At 33.0% G+C, this 23,527-nt stretch overlaps 1 protein-coding gene across 6 annotated transcripts in view; it reads left to right on the top strand.

Moving 5' to 3' along the window:
* Positions 1–7,798: 7,798 nt before the first annotated feature.
* LOC145935854 (protein turtle homolog B) overlaps positions 7,799–23,527 on the top strand; it is a 245,720-nt gene continuing 229,991 nt past the window's right edge. For all 6 annotated transcript variants that reach the window (XM_083037526.1, XM_083037523.1, XM_083037527.1 and 3 more), the window contains exons 1-2: positions 7,799–8,426; positions 17,781–18,135. In XM_083037526.1, coding sequence (XP_082893652.1) covers positions 18,027–18,135 — 109 coding nt within the window. In that variant the 5' untranslated portion in view covers positions 7,799–8,426; positions 17,781–18,026. The remainder of the gene's footprint in view (positions 8,427–17,780; positions 18,136–23,527) is intronic.

Here is a 23,527-nt window from a genome sequence, read left to right as displayed (position 1 = left end):
AGAATATTTTATATTTAAATTTAAGAAATATTTTTATATTTAAATTTTATATTTTATATTATATTAAATTTTTATATTTAAATTATTTTATATTTAAATGATTATTTTTATATACGGATTATTTGCAGATGTGCAAATCTCTATAATAGTTTCGATATCAATACAGTATGACATTATTAATATTTTTTTATAATTAGGTATATTTATTTTTTTTTTCAAATATTATTTTTCGAAGAGCATTTCGTTATCTTTAAATATCTTGCATATGTTAAACTCTATTAATATATTTATTTAGCTTTCATTGCATTATAAAGAAAATCACAAATCAAATAAATATATTAATATGGGTATAGATGATATACTTTCACATATACATATAATACTTTATATATGTATAAATACAAGCCGCTTATTTTAAAGGTGATAGAGAGATCCAGTTTCAATAACTTGATAAATAAATATGCTGCAGCGGTTCGCATATATTTTTTCTCAAAATCCATAATATTATAAAACTATTATAGAATTTAAAAATAAGCCGTGCATATAATATTTTTTATCACTAAAATCAATTTATAAACAATAACACGTATATGTATAGGTATGTGCGGTATTGACTAGTAGTAGTTCATTATACGGAATAGATCGTAATGAAATAACTTTATTAATTTAAATAAATTGAGATTATATAATATTAATATTAAATTAAATCTAGAAATATGTTAACACAGAAGTTATATAAATTTATTTTTGTCGCTATAATGCGAAAAATTGATTTATATATTGAAAAATTATATATTGATACACTAATATTACTAAATTAAATTTAATAATTCATAATTAAATTTAAAAAATTAATTTATACAAAAAAGTTTTTTTAATTAAATTAATCGTTCAATTTTAGTTTGTCTATTATATTTTAAAAGAGTTTATTGCTATTTATGTGTTTGTTTGCGTGGAAATGATACTGCGTAAATTCAAAAAATAATGATGAATTCGATAAAAATAACTGTTGAATTCGTTATTCGTTAGCGAAAAATGTAACAAAGTTACTTTTTTCCGTTACAGACGAAATTTGTAACATCGTTACCGTTCTAGTTACCGAAAATAAATGAAATAAATATTAATGATAATAATGTTATAGTAACTTTTCAATTTTGACAGTATTCGTGCATTTAGCGACGTTAGATAAAAACATTTGATTAGTTTATCGTTTTCCGAGCTGTATATAGGTACATTATTAAAGTTTGCAGATTAAAGAGTTGACAAACGAGAAACATATCAGGGTACTTATGTGAATTCGGGAGAAAAATTAAAGTAAGAGCAAAGTTAGAAAAATTAAGGAAACACTATATAGGAATCGCGCTTGCGCTCTCAAACAAACAGGTTTTCGAACAGCTAGCGATGATGTAAATTTTAATATAACTTTACTTTAACTAAGACAAAGCCAAGTTTTCAAAATTGATCAATTGAAATATTTTATAGTAATATATAATTTATTTAAAAAAATGTAATTTAAAATAAAATAAAATAAATAAAATACTTATGTTATTTAGTACACACTATACAAAATTCAATTAATTGATTACATGGCTTTAAATTAATTAAAGCAACATTTAAGAACAATTTCTACTAAACAAGTTCTAAAACGTAGATAGATAAGCTAAAACAAATTAAAATCAAGTCAGGGCGATATAAATTATTACCATTACAATAATTATTAAAATTAACGTGTTTTTTGTTTGTTAAATAAATTAGATAAAATTAAAATTTTATTGAAAATTTATTAAAATTAATTTTAAAAATTATTCTTTCTATAATTATCCTTTTTTTATTTTTATTTTAACTTGGATTGGATGCATATTGAAAGCATTTATTCAAAATTCAACTTAATCTGTTTTAGCTCATCCATTTCGAGACAACGGACTTATCTACAATCTATAATCTGTATTTACAACTTCTACAAATCCGTTACCTCAAAATTAAATAAAAGTTTATCACTCACCGGCATCGATGTGCAGAAGCAGAGTTGTTGACATCGAAGCTACGCTGTCTGTAACATATAAATATAAAATCCAAATTATAACAATGCCGAAAATAATTAGTATTCCAAGAAATTACTATTATTGTACGCGCTGAATTTTATATGTCCGATAACAAGCAGATATAATAAATATATGTGGAATAATTTTATAAATTCTTAAAAATCAATTTTTTAAATAAAATAAATTTTATGAGAATTTCTCTGATTAATATTTATCACAATAAAAAATAATAATATCTATCACAATAAAATATAAAATATGTTTAATTAATTTTACTAAAAATATAATAAAATTTACTAAAAGTATGGTATCAAACATATTTTTAAAATTCTTTCCATATTATATTGTCCTACAATTACCATGATTTTCAGGGTAAATTCTAAGAGAAACTTCTCTCTGTGTAAAAATAAATAAAATAGAAATAGTATGTAATTTTATATAAAAGTCTTTCTTGTTTTTATTCAAATAAATGAACCGAATTAATGCATGTGTGTGTGTGTGTGTGTGTGTACGCGATTTACTTTGTATATTAATAATTAATATACAAAGTAGATTAATAATTAATAATTAATATACAAATAATGATGCTTACGCCTGGGGTTGTTACGCCGATGTCCGATGCCTCTCCTAAGCCTTCTCCTCCTCTCAAGTCGTCAGGATTGTCGAAGTCTGTTGATTAATATGCGCGACACTTTTAACGACACTCCCGCACTTGTAAGTACGCGCGATACTTTCAACGACACTCCCGCACTTGTACGCGCGATACTTTTAACGGAACTCCCGAAATCGAGAAATCGAACTATTATGCAAAGACGCGAATGTCGATGATCCGCGCGCGGCACATCGGAAACCGACGCGTTTTGGGTATTTGGCTTCCTGCAAAAAATTGATATAAAAAAAATTGATATAAAAAAGTGACCAATAAAAACTTTTAGAATAACAGGATAAAAAACAGATTCTTTAAATGTACTTAATATGTTTTAATAAAAAGATATGTGTGTGTTAAAGTATGTACGTATAAGGGTAAGTAAAATATGTATGTTGTGTGTGTTTAATTAAAGTATATAATGTTCTGTATTAGAAATTGTACTAATTATTCATTTTTAATTTATTTCAAATTATTCATTTAGTCATTTATTCATTCATTTAAAATCCATTTGTATAAAATCAAGGGAACGTTGTATAAAAAAAAATATAGAGGACACATATAGAAGATTTTTTAACGATCATGAAATCTCTGTCACATGTCTGTTGTATAATATAATGATAAAATTCGAAGATGTCATCAATCAAAATAATAGTCTTTCAAAATCTTTTTCTTCTTGAAAATTATATGTTTTATCACGAAAAAATAACATTACGAAAAAAAAAAAAAAAAAACATTACGAAATAATAGAATAAGGAAAAGAGATATGCTTCTCTTTTAATATATTATTTATTTTTATTTTCAAAGAAATTTATTATTTATTTCTATGACGTACTATTCTCGTCTTTGTTATTACACTTAGAAACACCTATCATTAGATATATCGTCATTAACTTTATCAATATGATATTATAGCGACCAAGTCTTCTTGTGACGAGCCGGAACATGTACTCTCATTATCATTAGCAAATCTGATTCTTACTTAGGTGAACTTAGAAAAGCAAGTATAATTTTCTGCATTCAAGCTATCGCATCTCTGCTTTGTCGCGTATCAAATACATGCACGACATGAGAACGTCTAATGTACTTTAGCAAAGATTTGTAAAGAAAATTATTTATATGATTTGATGAACGAAAAAAAATATCATAATCCAATTAAAGCCTTTCTGTTATTGCATTATAGATATTTGACAACTTAATTTTTGCAATTTAATTTAATTTAGATTTTTATTTTTTTTTTGCAATTTAATTTAGATTTTTCTTTTTATGTTGCTTTTGCAATTCTGTTTTTTGCGATATTGACAATAAATATTTTCGAATATTTCCTTGCTTTTAAAATTGAGAATCATTTAATATAAAGATTGGAATGTTTCTTTTATCTGTATTCCGAATAAAGATTTTATCTGTGTTACGATAGACTTTCCTTTATATTCTTGTCTTCGCTTTAACGACATTTGACTTCTACCAACTTTGTTCTGTAATGATTCGTAATTTTCAAAATTTATCTTATCATATTACTTAAGGACATTTCTCTCTCACGGATGTCTCTTCTTCGGTTATATGAAGAATAAATAATTATTATACTACTATTATACAATTTCTTTCTATTATGCGCATAACGTAACGTTGAGATGCGGATCAAGAAGCGTAACCAGTATATTCGCTTCTGCCGGCTTATAAAAATGCATGCGTACCTTAGCGCGACTGTACCAAGAGGGAATGCCGAGAATACATATCTCCTCACCCCTTTCCACCCCCATGTTTGTGTATATATCGACAACTCGCGGGAGAGAAGAAGTACATGCTCTCTAAACATACTCAACGCGGATACTCGACAAGACCGCAAACAGCGAGCGCCACGTCCCGGAAATAAAACGACGCCGCATAACACACACATACACACACACACATGATCTTGTAACTCGCAAAAAATGCAAAAAAGGAAGACAGCGCATAATGCGTTCAATCCAAAAATCCCTAAGGCAAATGCCCCAATTACTTTCAGGCGTGCTGGGATTTTCCGTGTTTTACATAATCGGAATCATATTGAACGCCCGTATTTTTCGGCGGAAAAAAGAATAGAACGACGCCACACATTTAATAAACTACAGATGGTAGATGCGCGCAGTTTCGTTGTGTCAAGATTAATTCCTGTCTTTCGCGTGAAAATGGTCTCTCGTCTAATTGACAAATAGGGGCAATTCGTCCTCTAATCCTTTTCTCGTCTATCTTGAAATATTCTAGAGAGAGAAACTTGCCTTGCGCGTGTTAAACGAGAGATATTGTGCGATGTTTACTAATCATTATACATAATTATTGTATAAGTAAAATATAGTATTAAATATAATAACGAGAGAGAGAGAGAAACAAGATTATATTTTAAATGAATTTGCTGAAGTAAATATTGATTGCATAGGAATTCCTTTTAATCTTGTTAATAATTTTAAAAAAGATATGAAGAAAATGTTTTAAAAAATATGATATTAAAACATATATTTCTAGTCCCGAAATATATTTAGGGGTATCTCATTTGTAGAATACAATCGACTTGACTTATTGTTAGATTAATATTTTATCGACATATTATATATATTGTATATGATATGTATAATTGCTTTTTAAGAATATCTTTGCAGAAAATTAATTTTAAAATTTTCTAAACAAACGTTCCTATGTTTTTTTAAAAATATTTTTGCAGCACGAGAAAAAACTAATAGCCACAACTTTAATGTTTTGATTATGTTTGCATTAAAGACAGTTTTGAAGAGATCATAATGTATCCATAGTTATATAGAAATTTTGTTGCATATCTCTTTTCGTATATTAGATTATTATTATCAATAATAATTTAATTTTTTAATGACTCACCGTACACGTTGATTTGTGAATTGTAGCTCACAGTACATGTCAAGTTGTTGCTGACAATAAGAAACCATTCCAAATAAAACTGATTAAATTCTCTGAAAAAGAAAAAAATAAAATATAAAAAATCAGGTAAAAAATATATAAAAAATATATCATATAACTGTGTATTTATATAAAATATAATAATATTTATATATATTGTATATGATATTGTATATAATATGTCTCTAATTACTTTTTAAGAATATCTTTGCAGAAAATTAGTTTTAAAATCTTCTAAAGAAACATTTCTATGTTTTCTTAATATCTTCGCATAAGAAAAAATTAATAGTCACAACTTAATGTTTTGATTATGTATATATTAAAGATAGTTTTGAAGAGACTATAAAGTGTCCACAGTTATATAGAAATTTTGTTGCACACGTCACAATTTTCATATATTAGTTATCAATAATAATTTTTAATGACTCACCGTACATGTTGATTTGTGAATTGTAGCTCATCGCATATGTCAAGTTGTTGCTGACAATGAGAAACCATTCCAAGTAAAACTGATTAAATTCTCTGAAAAAGAAAAAAATAAAATATAAAAAAATCAGGTAAAAAATATGAAAAATATCATATAACTATGTGTGTGTATTTATATAAAATATAATAATATTTATATATATTGTATATGTCTAATTGCTTTTTAAGAATATCTTTGCAGAAAATTAGTTTTAAAATCTTCTAAAAAAACATTTCTATGTTTTCTTAATATCTTCGCATAAGAAAAAATTAATAGTCACAACTTAATGTTTTGATTATGTATATATTAAAGATAGTTTTGAAGAGACTATAAAGTGTCCACAGTTATATAGAAATTTTGTTGCACACGTCACAATTTTCATATATTAGTTATCAATAATAATTTTTAATGACTCACCGTACATGTTGATTTGTGAATTTAGGTCATCGCATATGTCAATTTGCTTGTTGTTGACAATGAGAAACCATTTCAAATAAAACTGACCAAATTCTCTGAAAAAGAAAAGAAATAAAATATAATAAATCAGATATGAAAAATATATTATATAAATGTGTATTTATACAAAATATAACAATATTTTTTGATTGATAAATTCATTAAAACCTAATTTTCAATGCAAAGAATCTTTCAAGTTATTTGTATGTTTTAAAATATTAATGAGGTTAATCATCGCTACACATTATTATTACAGTTAGTATTAATACTAATGTTACTGTATATTTTGTTACTATAGTGTAATCTTTTACATTATACTAATTTAAAAGTGTTTGCATTACACTACAATTATCATACATTGCAAGCAAGATTCAAACTAAAATTTTCGGCGCAAAATATACGTTCGTCGATTTATGAATAATTAACATATTCATGAAAATGTTAATACACATATTTATTATGTAATGCACAAGCTTTCGAAAATATTAATATTTTTGTTCCCAATACAATTTGTACTATCAATCATCAATATCTGTTACAACCTACAAAATTTGTTGTGCACTAATTACCTGTCGCAGAAAGAATGTCCACCAGTGGCGAAAAATAAAGCAAGTAGTGTGAAATTGGCACGTCATGACCGCTATTAGGAGAACAAAGTCGGTGTGATCGAAGGTCGATAATTCGTAAGTGGTCGAGCGAGTGTGTTGTCAAGTTAACTGCGAGAGAAGGCCGTCGCTGTAAAAGACGTAAAAGACGTTAAAAATACATATTACCCTTGCAATATCGCGCGAACGAGTTACGCGACATTACCCGGCAAATATCGAATAACTTACGCGACATTAACCGCCGGCGCATACATATGAACCTTGAACATATCCACACATATATATATATATACACATCGATGACATGGCCGCGAGAGACGCCCGACTTACGTTTACTCGGGAAAAAGAAGATGCGCCCCAAGATCGGATCTCTTCCCGGCTTCTTCGCTTAAGGTAGGTATATATTTATCATATATTGTTGTATAGATTTACCTGCTCCTTCTCTCCTCGCAGATCGCACCATCGCACGGGGATCGCACGGGGATCGCACGGGCACCATGAAGTCGGTTGTCGGCGGTTAATCAAAAGAATGCGCCGCGGTTCGCGCGCGTTGGCCACACTTCGCGAACGCCTCGGCGCGCCTCGGCAATCTTCGGCCGCGCTCGGGCGAGCGACCGGCGCGCGCCCGGTTCCCCACTCGGCGCGCTTCGCGCATCGCTTCAGTCCTGATCGTGTATTCGTCGCGTGTGTATCCCTCTCGCACTCGGTCGAGCAAAAAGTCACCCTCGATCACCGGTCGGTTGTGTGTAACTCGATCGCGCGCGCGCGCACGTTATTCAATCGGGGTGATAAAGTGCGAGAAAATTCGAGAGTGCCGCGACACTCGTGGAAAATTCGCTATCGGAAACATTTCGACGTCCCGATATCGTTAAATCTCTCGCGACGGTGGTGCAGATATATCGCGATACCGCGACATTTTTTCTTCGGACACGACAAGAGAGAATGGACTGGCGATACTACGTCGCAAGCGGTACGAAACTGTTATTGTTTCGAATGACGTAGAGCTGTCGTATAGTGATTCAAAGTCGCGCGTTCCAAATTCGCAACAAGTTGCAGGAGAGTGTGCTTTTTTTACGTTTTTCTCCACTCTCTCCGTTTCTCTTACGCGAGTGTGTGCGTGTTGGTATGTGTACGTGATCGAAAAGGATTAGATGTCGGTGATGACCCTGTGAAGTAAGCTGCGTAATCGTTCTCAGTAATGGCAACCGAATCTTCGAACGTGAAACGGACTGTATTCACGGATGATCGCATTCGAAGGAAATGTCGTGTCCTGTGATCGTGTGTCCTCCAAGGATCCTTTAACGGTAAGGCTCGTGTGTACTGTTTCTCCTTTTCTCATTTTCTTTATCATTACAAGCGCGCACAGATGCCAAGGGAATGATTAATGGGAAAATATTTGCAAGAGATTCATAATTTGCGATAAACATAATGGGACATTTTTTGCAAAATAGTTAATATAACACGGTTAATTATCAGATAAATAAGTGACAGCTGATATAACGAATGTTAAAATTGTTGAAATATATATTTCTTGTACGTTTATATAATATTGCTATATATTTTTTTCTCATACATACGGATCATATATCATATATATAAATATACATATAAATACATGCATATATATTTTTTATCTATAAGCATTTATTAATATTTCATCATTGAATTTCTCCATTTTACATTCAACATACATCATTTTCTGCGCCTATTTTATTTCCGTATATATTCCAGGAATAGAGATGCACGATTTTTAATTGCGATGTATTAAAATAATATACAGCATCTTTTTTGCCGAATGTTGCGTTTGACTTTGTTGTGCTCATTAACATTACTCGCAATTTTCGTTACAGTTTCGCCATAAACTAATTTAAAAATTTTTAATTGTAACACCAGCAGCGAACATGGCGGCGGTAGTTTATGCATATATATTCAGAAAATGGGGCGCGAATGGACGAAAAACTTGCCAAAAACATATTTCGATATTTATAACGTTAGTGAATACGAGGAAATAATAGCGTATAATAAATATTCAACGAATATTCAATCAATGATATCAGAATTGTACATACGAATATAAATTTATATCAGATGCAATTGGATTAATTCGGCGCGACATTATGTCGAAATAAGATATTATTTGGCAGAAATTATTTATCAAATGTTCTCTTAAAAAACGATCGTTTTGCACGGAATACGTGAAAACTGGAATATTGGAAATATTTTGTTACGCGACGTATATGCGGAAATATCGAGTCGTATCTTCTGCTTTCCCAAGCCCGTATAGCGAATTTCCATTACTAAAATATTTATGAGTATCAATAAAATTACGTATTACATATATATTCACGTCATTACGCACGATATACATATAAAATATCGTGGAAACAGAAATATCGCGTGTCCTCCCCCCGAGAGACTTTTCGCGTACGATAAGACGGCAAATTAATTTTAATCATATCGCACACGTTATATATTTTTTGACGCCTCACGTATCCCCTTGCATCATAAATCATCACGCGATTTGGAGAGTAAATATGCATCGTCCATCACAGATACGCGGAGAGAAAGAGAGCGTGCAAGCATCCGCTGGAGCGACTGTAAGAATTTTAATCTTCGTAAAATTTCCATGTATCCTCTCGCGACGCAGAATCTTTCTTCGAAATAGATCCTCCTTTCTTGCATGCGTTGGGGAACGAACGAGCGGGATTTCACATGCGACATAACGATCAATCGCGGACGCGCGATAATGCCATGGAGAAACGAGTTATACACAGACGTATTACAACACGGGACTTTGAAATTGGGCGCTTGTCACTCGCGCGTTGTGACTGGCAATTTTCTCGAAAAAAAAAAAAAAAAGTAACGCCGCGCGTTACCAGTCACGAAAACAATTTGTGCCTTTGTGATCGGATAGATGAAAGAATTCCGATGTTAAGGAGCCGGCACGTCATGTCGGGGGGAATTATTACCTGTTGGGGATAACCACTCGAGGGGTCTAAAATGCGTGGGCCCGTCGTTCTTCTTTTTATCGCGTCCTTTTCGAATCTAATTTATTTCCCGATATATCAATCGCGCCCCGGGTGTCTCGATGTATTTTCGAAAAATTCTATATCTCTCATGTCAGAATGCTATTATGAGCTGCTCGTGATTGCGACGAGCTCGCTCGCATTAGTTCGAGGAATCGCGGGCGCCCGATTTTTCCGAGAATTCGCCGAGTCGTCGAGTTAGACAGAGATGCAAACGGCAGATAAGCTGCCGAGCACTTCGGTTAATACGAGCTCGAGAGTTTTTTACTGTGAGAATATTGTGGATATATAATATTTCTGAAATCGAGATATACTCTAAACATGATATACAACTCGACCGAAAACGTGCGCGTTTAAAAAAAGCTATTTATATATATATTTTTTCTTTGAGAAATTAAATAGTAAATGTAATTTTGCTTCGTAAAATATTGCTTGATATTTTGAACAGTTAAGCATTGCGTGTGTACATTATTATGAAATTATTACTTTTTATTGTATCATTAATATTGTAGTTACTTTTTTTTAGTTTTTATTGTATTCCGCGCTGTAAATGTGTATATGATAATTTGATAAATTAATATGATTTATATATTTTTTGTCTCTCTTTAAATATATACTCATTGCATGTAGCTAAACTTGTAGCGATGCTAATTTCCATATAAGATTTTATTAACATAATCGATATTTTATTAAAAGAACCACATTTTTCGTTAAAACATCAAGTGCTCTCCTTTTTGTATTAATGATTGGTTTGGTTAAATGGAATAAATTAAATTTGATTTAATTAAATATAAATTTATTTTACATATATATTGGATCATATGAATAAAAGTGAAGCGAACGTTCTTTTTTTCCTTTTATTTGTCAAAGGCTTTTGTCAGTTTTCGGAAAATACATTTGAAGCATTTTGCTTGCAGCTTGTCTCGATTAATACGATGTTTTAGAAAACATGTAAGAGAGGATATAAATGACAAAAATTATGAATCATATTTCATTATAAATTTTTGTAAATAATCGCGTCTCTCAGTTCATCTGTTTCAATAGCAATGACATTTGCAAACATACAGAAATTATTGCTGTTTGTAATAAAAGATCATTTCATTTGAAATATGTATATTTTTGCTTCATACATACTTTTTTTTTTTAATGAATATGCTTTAGCTCATATTTTCTACTGTCAGTTACATTTTTTACCATTTTTCAGATTTTTATTTTATTGATTCAATTTGCCGACTTGTATTTGCACATGTCGCATCTCATGTCACGTGAAAGGTTTTCCCGAAAGGTTTTCCAACTATTGCCAGCATCTCTTCCCCGTATTCATTATTGCGTCCGGTATTAAATTATACACTAAATCTTTCGACAAAATCAATTGAAATACACAGAGAGAATTTTCTCTTAGAATTAACCCTGAAAATCATGGTAATCGGTGGGATAATATGGTATGGAAAGAATTTTATGAGAATTTCTCTGATTAATATTTATCACAATAAACATATTAATATCTACACGTTAAAATATAAAACATGTTTGAGTTTGAATTTTACCATGCAGTTTAGTAAAATTAATCAAACATGTTTTATATTTTATTGTGATAGATATTATTATTTTTATTGTGGTAAATATTAATCAGAGAAATTCTCATAAAATTCTTTCCATATCATATTGTCCCACGATTACCATGATTTTCAGGGTAAATTTGAAGAGAAAATTCTCTCCGTGTACAATATTAACAGATGAATGAGAAGTATTTATTGACCTGACATATGCGAAGCAGAGGATAGACAAGTATTTTGCGATTCTGCAATGACGACGTCTCGCGTATAGGCGAATAATATATATGCATATCGCATACGCAGCGAAATGAAATTCTCACGGTCGTTAAGTTCACATCTATTGTCAGTCCGGTACGTTTATAAGCGTCTAGAGATCACGCAGAAAATGGCTGGATCCTCGATTCTCCGGGCGGATGACCACCGAATAGTTCTATCGGTATAGATGCGTCGATGCATTTACATGGAAATCTGATAGCCGATTGCATTCCTAACATTATCCTGTATCATCAAGGGGATTCTAACCGCGATCTGTCCTAAGAATCCCCGGCATTTTGCATCGTTGCGCGTCTAATATACGCGCCGCGATTTCGACGAGGCATTAATTCGAGAAAATTCAATATATCTGCACGATTTTTCCCGAGAATTTGTCGCGTCAAACGACCGAGAGAGAATCGCTAAATATATTTGGATTTAATAATCTGACGGAAAATCAATGTTCGAACGGAAAGGATGTTGCGAATAGTTGGAGCCTTTCAGGATGTTCGTGACACAAGCACATAGGTTTGAAATTTTCACTAAAAATATTGCGGATGTAATCTCTCGAATAAGATATATTACGTTATATGTAGGATCCACGAAAACGGAGAGAAAGTGTAATCTCAAACATTTTATGAAATGCTTTTTCTGAACTAGTTTTTTTTTTGGTTCATATGAAAGTGTCCTGAATTTTGTTTTTAATGAAATTATTATTATTATTAATGAATTTCGTTATTATTGTATTTCTATAAGAGATATTAAAATAAAAATTATAATAGAGAAAATATGTAAAAAATATTTTTCAATAATCGTGAAAAATGCACATTTTAAAATATTGATTGGCATATTTCAATCGGCATGTTTTTATTCAATAATTATGATATTATTATTATAATATATACGTACTAATATATTTGAGTTTATATATGTGGATACATCGATAATTTTTTAAATATATATTGCAAAACTCTTTCGTTCTTATGAAAAAATTTAATGAATTATCCTTGAGATAATTTTTACAATCTTTCATTGAAACAAAATTTTTATAATAGCTTTAATTTTTATTGCACTGTATCATAGGATATTAAATTACACATAGATTAATATATCATTACATATATTTACATGCTATGTTGAAATGCTATAGAATATTGAAAGCAAAATGGAATTTCATCGTACCAACCTTTTCCCCTATCGATGGAAATTGTTCGGATATTGCGGTATCAGTGCACAAATTTTCGGTTAGTGGTTTAACTCTCGAATGGAACTATCCGGACACTTCTTTTATATAGACACCGATAGACACTTTCGTACGATGTGGAATAATGAGCCGTAATTTACTGGGTCCCTCGCGATATCCGCGCGCGGGACATGATTGAACCGTTAATTAGCCTCGAATTAAATAGCCCGATGCGGCTCGTTTGCGATTTTACAATTTTACAATGCAATTTCTCGGGCAGTGCACATTCTTCGATACGCACGCTTCGTTTGTTCGTTCGTTCGTCGTGAAAATTGATGCTATTTTTTGCTTCGTTAAATTCTCGGGCGAGTACGACAAGAGGGTACAGCGGAGAAAATTAATTATTTATTTCTCCGAGTCTCGCCCGCGAAAAGTAATTAAAGGCACAATTATCTGTCAGTATTAAATTAAGCCGCTCAATTTGAAATATTTGCAGTTTTTTCTGTTAATTGTGTGTATCGTGACATTTTAAACGATATTGCATGTAATCATAATAAAATATTACTTTTAGTGGAACTTTGTTTTAAACAGACAGTTTGATAAACATTGCGTTTGGAAAATGCAACTGGATTAATTTGTATCATATATTTTTCAAACTGATTTCGTAAAATGTTAGAACATTTCCATATATTATCTAGTTAGAATACTTTCGAAATTACTTTTTTATTCTGTTGTATATAGGATTTATATAATTTTTCGTTGCATCTCACTCACATGACATAGTTACAATCGCGAAAGTGCAGTAGGTATATAATCGTGAGCGTATTTACAAAATGCAAAAATTTTGAAATAGTTTTATTTTTATGCTGGCTTTATATTTTTCAAGTGTTCTCGTAATTTTTCAAAGTAATTGCATTATACACGCATGCTATAGATTATAGTTGCAAACGTTGCCAAATGCATCTTTTGATAATTTAATTGATTCTGGAAAACTTTCGCTACTATTTAAGATAGAGTTTCTTTAACTCTTGAACATCGTCGAGACTTACATTTTTTGCAAAAAAATGCAAATCTCAACGATGCATTTTACTCGATTTCTTATGCATTTTTATGCATTAGAATGCTTTCTTATAATTTTCTTTCCAATATCTTCGACACTGGAAATAATATACGCGAGGGAGAAAAGTCTTTAATTAATTTTTTGCCATGTGAAAAATCAATCTTGAAGAATCGTGCTATTTTCCTTCTTGAAACTTTTATAGGTAACGAAGGGTACATGTTGCGGCTGTACATTACTTTTTCTAATTGTAAGGCGTAATGTGACGATTGAAAAGAGCATCCTCTCTTTCTTTCTCTCTCACTCACTTCCTCTTTTTAAGTATCAAAGTTAATATATTATAATAGAATCGTACAACGCGATATATGTGTCTGTGAAGTTGGCACGGCATTTTACGAAAAAAAAAATAGTAAGAGTTCTTATAGCACTTTTCATAGTTCTACAGTTCCTGATAAAAATTAAAAAGAGTTCCGCATTTTTTATATTAAAAAATCAAAATTGAAAAAATGTCGTGCTAACTTCGCGAATCTAGCACGACACCTTCCCTTTAAAGTACTAAAACGCGTTGAATAATATCATTTTTGGAAAGAGTTCCCGATAGTTCTACGCAAGATTAGCATATATATGCAATTTCAGATCGATATTTCGTAATTACGTTCAGCACGATACTTAGTGAAAATGTGTCGTGCTGATGATTTTCCACAGTTTTAACGGTAGTTCTCTACAGTTCTATAAGAGTTCTATACTTTAGAAACATTTTTTCATAAAGTTCCGACTGTTTACTATTTTTTAAACAATTTTTCATAATTACGTTCAGCACGACACTTAGTAAAAATGTGTCGTGTTGATAATTTTCCACAGTTTTAACGGTAGTTCTCTACAGTTCTATAAGAGTTCTATACTTTAGAAACATTTTTTCAAAGAGTTCCGACTGTTTACTATTTTTTAAACAATTTTTTACAATTACGTTCAGCACGACACTTAGTGAAAATGTTTGCTAAGTGTCGTGCTGAACGTAATTATGAAAAATTGTTTAAAAAATAGTAAACAGTCGGAACTCTATGAAAAAATGTTTCTAAAGTATAGAACTGTTATAGCACTGTAGAGAACAACCGTTAAAACTACGGAAAATCATCAGCACGACATATTTTCACTAAATGTCGTGCTGAACGTAATTGTGAAAAATTGTTTAAAAAATAGTAAACAGTCGGAACTCTTTGAAAAAATGTTTCTAAAGTATAGAACTCTTATAGAATTGTAGAGAACTACCGTTAAAACTACGGAAAATCATCAGCACGACATATTTTCACTGAATGTCGTGCTGGACGTAGATATTAAAAATCGATTAAAAATTATTAATTGATGAATATCGATCTGAAATTGCATATATATGCTGAACTTGTGCAGAACTATCGGGAACTCTTCCCGAAAATGATATTATTCAACGCGTTTTAGTACTTTAGAGGGGAGGGTGTCGTGCTAGATTGGCGAAGTTAGCACGACATCTAAACGTGGATATTAAAAATCGATTAAAAATCGTTAATTGATGAATATCGATCTGAAATTGCATATATATGCTAATCTTGCGTAGAACTATCGGGAACTCTTTCCAAAAATGATATTATTCAACGCGTTTTAGTACTTTAGAGAGAAGGTGTCGTGCTAGATTCGCGAAGTTAGCACATTTTTTCAATTTTGATTTTTTAATATAAAAAATGCGGAACTCTTTTTAATTTTTATCAGGAACTGTAGAACTATGAAAAGTGCTATAAGAACTCTTACTATTTTTTTTAAATTCGTAAAATGTGCCAATTTCACAGATACGCGATATATCACGATATAAACACGCGCGAGCCGCGATATAACGGTGTTATATCGCGATATAAAGGTGTAACGCTCGACGAAAAGTATATCCGGAAATAAACTTGTTGCGCGATCGGTAAATAAAATAATAACTGGGCCACGTAACTCGATTAAACCACAATATGGCGATATTAAGCGATATGTGCACCGTGTCACAATGGCGAGGTCTATCGCGCGCGTCAAAAACTCGTGTAAGAAACACGCGCTATATTATTATGTCACAGTCGATGAACGCGCTATAACGATATCTATTTTTTCTCCTCTTCTTCTTCCCGGGTCTTTTCTGTCGGTCGAATTTATATCCGCGGCGGAAGCAATTGCACCGTCGGATGAAAATATTTTGCCTCTCTCCCTCTCTCTTCTATATCTCCTCCGATTTTTGCGGGAATCGAGTGCTAAAAAACATTTCGATAACGAGGGAAGAGGGGAAAATAACGGATGCGCGGGTTTTTTTTTAAAGGCGGGAAGAGGGAGAGGGTGGAGGTGGAAAACAGGGACGTGATTACACCGAATGTACGGCATCAGCTATCGGGAGAGAGTTTGAGCGGCAGCGGCGACGGCCATTGCAACTGCATGCGTGTCACCGCTGCAGGTGAGAAAGGAAAATCAGCAGAATAGAACTCGGGAGAGAGCCGTGAGAGAAAGCGAGAGGGAGGTTGTGCGAATGCGAGCTCGCACGTTACATTTGCAAGGGTCGCAATTTTCCGGAATCGCGACCCTATCGCGCGCGCTACGTTGGTGCACGAGTGCAAATTCTGGATTAGGAAATAAACGATGTTTCACAGCTGATAAACTTAAGCATCCAGTCTAGCGTTAACTGCTCACCCAACAGTTAATGCAATAATTGTTTCGCAAACGGAGATTACTTTAGTCTAACGTTGAAAAGCAGCGTTTATATATTTTGCGAAATTGTTCTTTCGCAAAAAAATACGTATATTTATGTTTAAAAATTATTTTTTTTCTTTAGATAGAAAATTTTATTTGCCCTGTATCGCGTAAAATAATCTCTGTTTGTGATATTATACGCTTAAAGCTCATCATCGGATCATCTTGGATTATCTAGCCACAAGTGATTCGCTGTCCCTCTTTAATTTAGAGTTCTGTTTAATATAGCAGGATTTTATACGTGTGTGTATTTAAATACGAGTTTTGACATTTTAGCCCGTATTATGAGTTTGCATTTATCTCTAGAACTCTAGATGTATCTCTAAAGTTTTCTCTCCCTCTTTCTCTGTCACTCGAATATTATATATTATATTTTACTATATATTATAATATATATTATTATTAATATATTTTATTAAAATTATATATGATTATATCTTATAATATATTTTATTATACATCTTTTATTATGTATGTAGTATATATTCGCCAATATCCTATATTATAAATGCGCTATACGATAATTTCAATTTAATTTTATTACTTAGAAACTTTGGATTGAATTTACAGTATTTTCCCGCTAATAAATTCTATTGTGACCATTTTCTTATTATTCTCATTTGAAGTGCGAGAAGTTTGATTTGTTAAGAACACATACACACACACACACCCCACACACATGATCAGCATTTCAATTTTTCCGACGAGAAGAAGGTATGAGCGTGCGAAATATGATTTCCGAAGTAAGAAATGAAAAAGGGAGAAAATTTTTGGAACGTGGTCGATCGTGATTTATCGATGATTTTCACCGTGTCTTGTCGGTTGTGTGTTCGTAGGTTTGACGAGGATAAACGTGGGCGCGGATGAGGAATTCGCGGAGAGCAAGTTCGAGGATGAGAGTTTGAATCGTGCGGAAAGTGCTTTCAAGGGTGCCCGGGTCCTGGTTCGCGCGTTTCGTCAACGACGAGGGTTGCAGAAGACGACGACGAGTGCTGTAAAAAGGAGGCGGGGCGGAGTGTGTCGCTGACACGAGTTGACGCGACACAACGTGACGTGACGTGACACGACGTCGGGGTGTCGAGATGCCTCGAGATGAGATGGTCGCCCCTCTTGGATCCCTCGCCTCGCTCCTCACGCTTGTGCTCTTCGCTTTCAGCAGCTGCCATGCCAAGATAACCAATATGGAGATCGGTGAGTGCTAGTTTAAATAATCTATGCGTGATGATTAAGCTAGAGGGAACGAATTTTAATGTGATATTGAATTAATGTTGAAAAACAAATGTAATTGATTATTTTTCTATATTGAAAATATTATCATTAGAAAAGAACATCGAAAATGTCTTTTAAAATGAAATATCATTAAGTATTCAAATTTGGCAATTAGTTTAATAGCGTGGAGAGAGTAGCGATACAAGTGTAGGAAACAATAGACGGAATTAGGTTTCTAGATAATACTGTTTTCGAACAATCAATGAAGTAATAATTCTCCATCATACCAACTGTTAACAAGACTGATAAAATTATTCAACGCGTGCGATTCAACGCATAGCGAGATTCAATCGTGTTAAAGCGATCGCATATTCAGCAATCGATATTGTAGGTGTATTTAGAGCACGGAGACTCGTCTGTCTTCGACAATCTGTTATGATATAAGATATAAGTTATATAAGAAACGGTATGTCGCGTGTACCTGCGATTTACCTTTCATAGCACTGTATCTGGGAATATATCCGATTGCGCAAACTCGATTTACGTACATCTAATTACATATGTTTTCATCGACGCTCTAACATTATGTCGTATCTCTCCATTTGATCGCGGTCGTGTTTGATGAATGACGTAACACTCCATAAATCCACAAAAAATGTACCACACAACTAATAAAAACACTCGAAACGCATAGACGACAGTTCTCCGTTATTTAACTCACCGGAAACGTGTGGCATAGCCATACCACAAATTCAATATCGCGTCGGGTAACGTCGATATGACGTAACGACCGGTGGTATTTATATTACCGATACATATTGGAAAAATGTGTTCCGTTCATTCGCGATTTTTCTCCCGTTTTTCTAACCGTATGCCGAATTTCTATCAAACATGCAGCACCGCGAATACTCATATATTAATTCCTTTCGAGAGAGAGAACCCAGCACTGATAGTATTAATTAGAAACTTTTACCTGTCCCGAGATTAAGATCGATTGACCGATCAATCAAGATCATACAGTTGTTTGGCGGTTCTCGATTATTGATCTCGAAAATGTTGGCATAATCAAAACAGTTGTTTGAAACAAACTATATACTAATAGATAGTTTAACGGACCTCGTTTAGAATTATCTAGTAATTCTCGCACAAACTGCCAATACCACAATATCGAATACAGTACACATTAAGTGTATTTAGCTTTGTTGTTGTTGTTATTGTTAACAATTTGTATTTGAATTTTCATCTCCACTCAGTATGCATTAACATAAACTGATTCTGTATAACGCTATTTCAATTAGCACTCTGCTTTTTAGGAACGTAATACTACTATACGTGTTAATTAAGATGTTAATGTATTTTTTTTATTTAACTGACAGTGCGACACGTCGAATACAAAAATATACGTCAGTGTAATATATTCGATATTTATAAGAAAAATCATTTTAAATAACATCGCGTACATTTTTTAAAAATATTTTCGAGATTAAACTTGATAAATAAAATATATAAACGTGAAGTTATACATTCAATTTTCAATTAGATATGCCAAAATTATATCGCACAACCAATTTATCTCGAGTTTTACGCTCGCATATTTTCGAAAGCTTCAAAAACAGAAGAGATTCATTTACAGAAAAAAAAATTATCTAAAAAAAAGTTAATGAGATTATATAACGTGCTCGGCAAACGCTTTTCTTTATATCGTCTCTTTTCCCACCCCTAATAGGTTTTACATCCGTGCAACCCCGTGGCTCGAAATGAAACGTATTTATGGGTGGAAAGGACAAGAGGGTGGGGGATTATTAAGAAATATGCGCATGCATATTTCGTAATAATTCCGAGTTTCTTTACATGGATGAGTACCAGGCACGCGCCCGAGCTCTTTGCGAGTCGGACGCATTATTCCAATTTTCGTCGAGCAACGTCGCTTTGTGTACACGCGGACAAAGCGACGTATACTTTTGTTGGTAACGTGGCAATTGAATCACCCGGTGACAAAAGCCACCGCGTATGCCGGACCGCGTAATTTCGTCCCTCGGGCGTGAAAATGAGGGGTTTTTAACCCATTTTACACACACCGCGGCTCTAACGAGATCGCCGTGTCGCCGTTATTTCGTGGACCATCAAGGCCGGGACGACGCGCTGCATGCGGAAAAAGAAAATGCGCAGTGGACTCTCTCGTTCCACGAGTGCGCTCCTTCGTCCTCTCCCATTTTCCTTCGGTAAAATTACATCGTCTCACTCCTCGAGAGACGTGTATAGCCCCGTATATTTCCTGCCGATAAATCATTTCGTTGAAATTGGAGTTACTACATAGATAAATTGAGATGCGATCCTTTATTCTTTATTTATAGGAAAATTTAATTGTCACTCGAAATATCTTCTCCCCAAACTCTTAAACGTAGACAAAGAATTTTTTTTGACATTTCATTATACGAGAAAGAGGCTTTAATGTCATTAGGTTGTACACAAGCGATATACGAAATGTATGATTTTATTCTGATTCAGTATATATATATGATTTTCTGTAGCAATCACGGATTTTACCGATCGATGCTGTTCTAACAGTTGATCCGATTTAAATCGCCGCAAGTTAATTTCTCAAACGATCCCTCGCATTTAAAGCTCAGTGTCAGCAGACAACTTTGGCAACAGCCGCAGTCAGATTCGTTTCGCGTTTAAATATTTACCGTGCGATCGGGAATCTCTATCAAAGAGAGAGAAATCTCCTCGCAACAACAACAAAAGCGGCGACAACAAGAAAATAATTCGGGCGAAAGCAAAGTTTAATCAAGTAGTTTTACTCGCACTTGAGACCGTGCGCGACTAAATGACATTCGAGTGTATTTTATTTAACGTTAAGCGCGAAATTGAAGTATAATTACGGCTAGTCGAAACGTAAAGGAAGAGAAACGTGGATCGTGAAAGCGAGGATTTGCAAAGCTCCGGCGATTAATTAAACGACCGTGCCGCGTGATTTCGAACATTTCGATAATTGTAGATTAATTAAAATTTCGAGGAACCACTGCACTGATTGTGAGAATCGAGGGCTAGTCGGTAAATGTGCGGCTCGAGACTCTATCGTGAAAATCTCGACATCGCGCCAAGAGTCAGAATCGAGTTTGCGGGGCCAATGAAACGAAAAACGCGGGAAACCTTAATAGCGTCCCGCGATTTCGCGGATGAACGAGCAATTGCTGATTATTGGCTTTCGAAGCTTATTTCATCTTGCTGCTTTCGTTTTCCGATGTGAAAGGTAGCGTTTGCAACGTAAGAATCTTTTGGTCCACGGATGGAACACACGATCTTTGACGCACTTTTGTAAATTGGAAATTAGATATTGAAATTAGACATATGTATAAATTTAATCGGCATATCTGTGGGGGATATCTATTCAATGGAGTATTGAAATTAAAAAATTTTGATCTCTTGTTTTTTTTCTCTATCGATTTCTAATTCCGATTTGCATAAGGAAGCGAAAAGGAGAATCGCGTATTATCACGCTATAGCTTTTTGATCCTCTCGTCGCGACTAAAATGATTTATTCATACGTTCTAAAACTGCAGGAAGTCTTTTCGCATTTCATCAAAGTTTCTTCGTCTGACACGCACGCGTATTACTTCATGTTTGGAGCATCTCGGCTCGCAAATTACTTGAATGCCGAGTACGTCGGCAGCAAAGCGGCATTGTTTCTAATGATAATCATTTAATTAGGGGACAAAAGAGCAGTCAGCGCACTGTTTAAAGAGAAGCTACTGTTTAAAAAGAACATTTCGTCGTTCACATTTTGCCGTGAACGTTTGAAAAATAAAACTACGCGATATTGATCTAAACATTTTAGTTAATATACTTTGAGACTTATTTTAAAACATCAATTTAATAGGTCTCACACATTGTCAGTAATTTTAATATTACTTTATCAAACTTTATAAGATTAAAATACAAAAACGTCTCTATTTTTTGATTATAATTTGATTTTAATTCGATTGATTTATTGCGTTTTATGGGGAAAAATTGAAATAGATATCTCGTATGTTCAAGTTTAAACATCTCCAAAGAGAGAGAGAGAGAGAGAGAGAGATTTATATGTCAAATAAATCATAAAACTATATATACTTTTTATTATATTTTAAATCCTAATATACTCCCACCGCACATAATCCTAAAACTCACAACATAAAAAAGTTATTCTAAAAGAAGACTGACATTTGTCTGTAATCGCGAGATAAAGTCATTGTCATTTGTCAATCTGGTTTTTTTATCACGAAGCATAAAGGTTGAATTTGTCGACATTCAGTGCTTGCGCAGTTTTTCCGCATTTTTCTCGTGAAACGCGCGTCAAGATGCATTAGACGTCGCGACGTCGGATTCTTCGGGAAAGTTTTCGAGCGAGGCGTTTCCATGGGGAATGCGACGACACCGTCAACCAAATGAGATACGTCGTTCCCGCGTTTCTCTTTTTAAATTGAGGTAGCCGAGTTAATTTGTATACCGGCATCACTTTTAATACATATTTCATGATCCGGAAGGGCGGCCCGATAGTATGAGCGGATTATTTCGAATAGGATATTTAAGAGCAAAGAGCTTTTTCGACAGCACAGATTCAATAGATGAAAGAATGTAGACGAGCTCCGAGATTTTTAGAAATTCAAAGCGCCGATTTATTTAAAAATTTTAAAAATTTTTTGAAATTTTAATTTATTAAAGTCCGAAAGAATATTTTCGAATATTTAGGATCTCAAATTTGCAATACTATAAAGATTCAGTCAGATCCAAAAACTTAAATTGTTTAAAATGTGATAAAAATAGCGCAGGTGCAAATAAATTTAACTATATGCATAACATTTTATTTCTTTTTAGAATCCATAAAATAAAATTTATAAAACTTTAAAAGCTCATTTTTAATTTAAAATGAAATGTATTCAAAGATAGGAATAACGAAACTCGAGAGATAATATACTTTACAGTGTTACAATATTTTAGTAACAAGGACCGAGATTATAAAGTTCTGGAATTCTGCAATATTTTATATATTATCGTGCCTCCATTGCGTTGCCAAATAGTCATGTGAGATAAATTATACGCGAGCAATGTACCCAGAGAATTACAGACATGAAATGAGATCTCGCCGGCGTAGCAGATTTAATTAATTCTTACATTAGTAGGTCAGCTCTTGCGGAAGTAAATACGTGTCGCGTTTTATGCGGAAAAAACTCACAGTTGTTTGAATGCGACTTTACTTGTTTGGCAACCGCATGTTTTGGCATTATACACTGCGCGTATCGTATTTTTCATTAATATGCGCGAATTTGTTTCTTGCATCGCAAAAAATAAATACTTTGACATGAATTGCCGTCGCTTTACACATAAAGAG

Source organism: Prenolepis imparis, unplaced genomic scaffold, assembly GCF_030444845.1.
Source record: "Prenolepis imparis isolate NDT839.2.m4 unplaced genomic scaffold, iyPreImpa1.0 SCAF_5, whole genome shotgun sequence".
In the NCBI taxonomy this organism is placed as follows: Eukaryota; Metazoa; Arthropoda; class Insecta; order Hymenoptera; family Formicidae; genus Prenolepis; species Prenolepis imparis.
The sequence above is the reverse complement of the archived record's forward strand: the minus strand, read 5'-3'. Positions and strand labels throughout refer to the sequence as shown.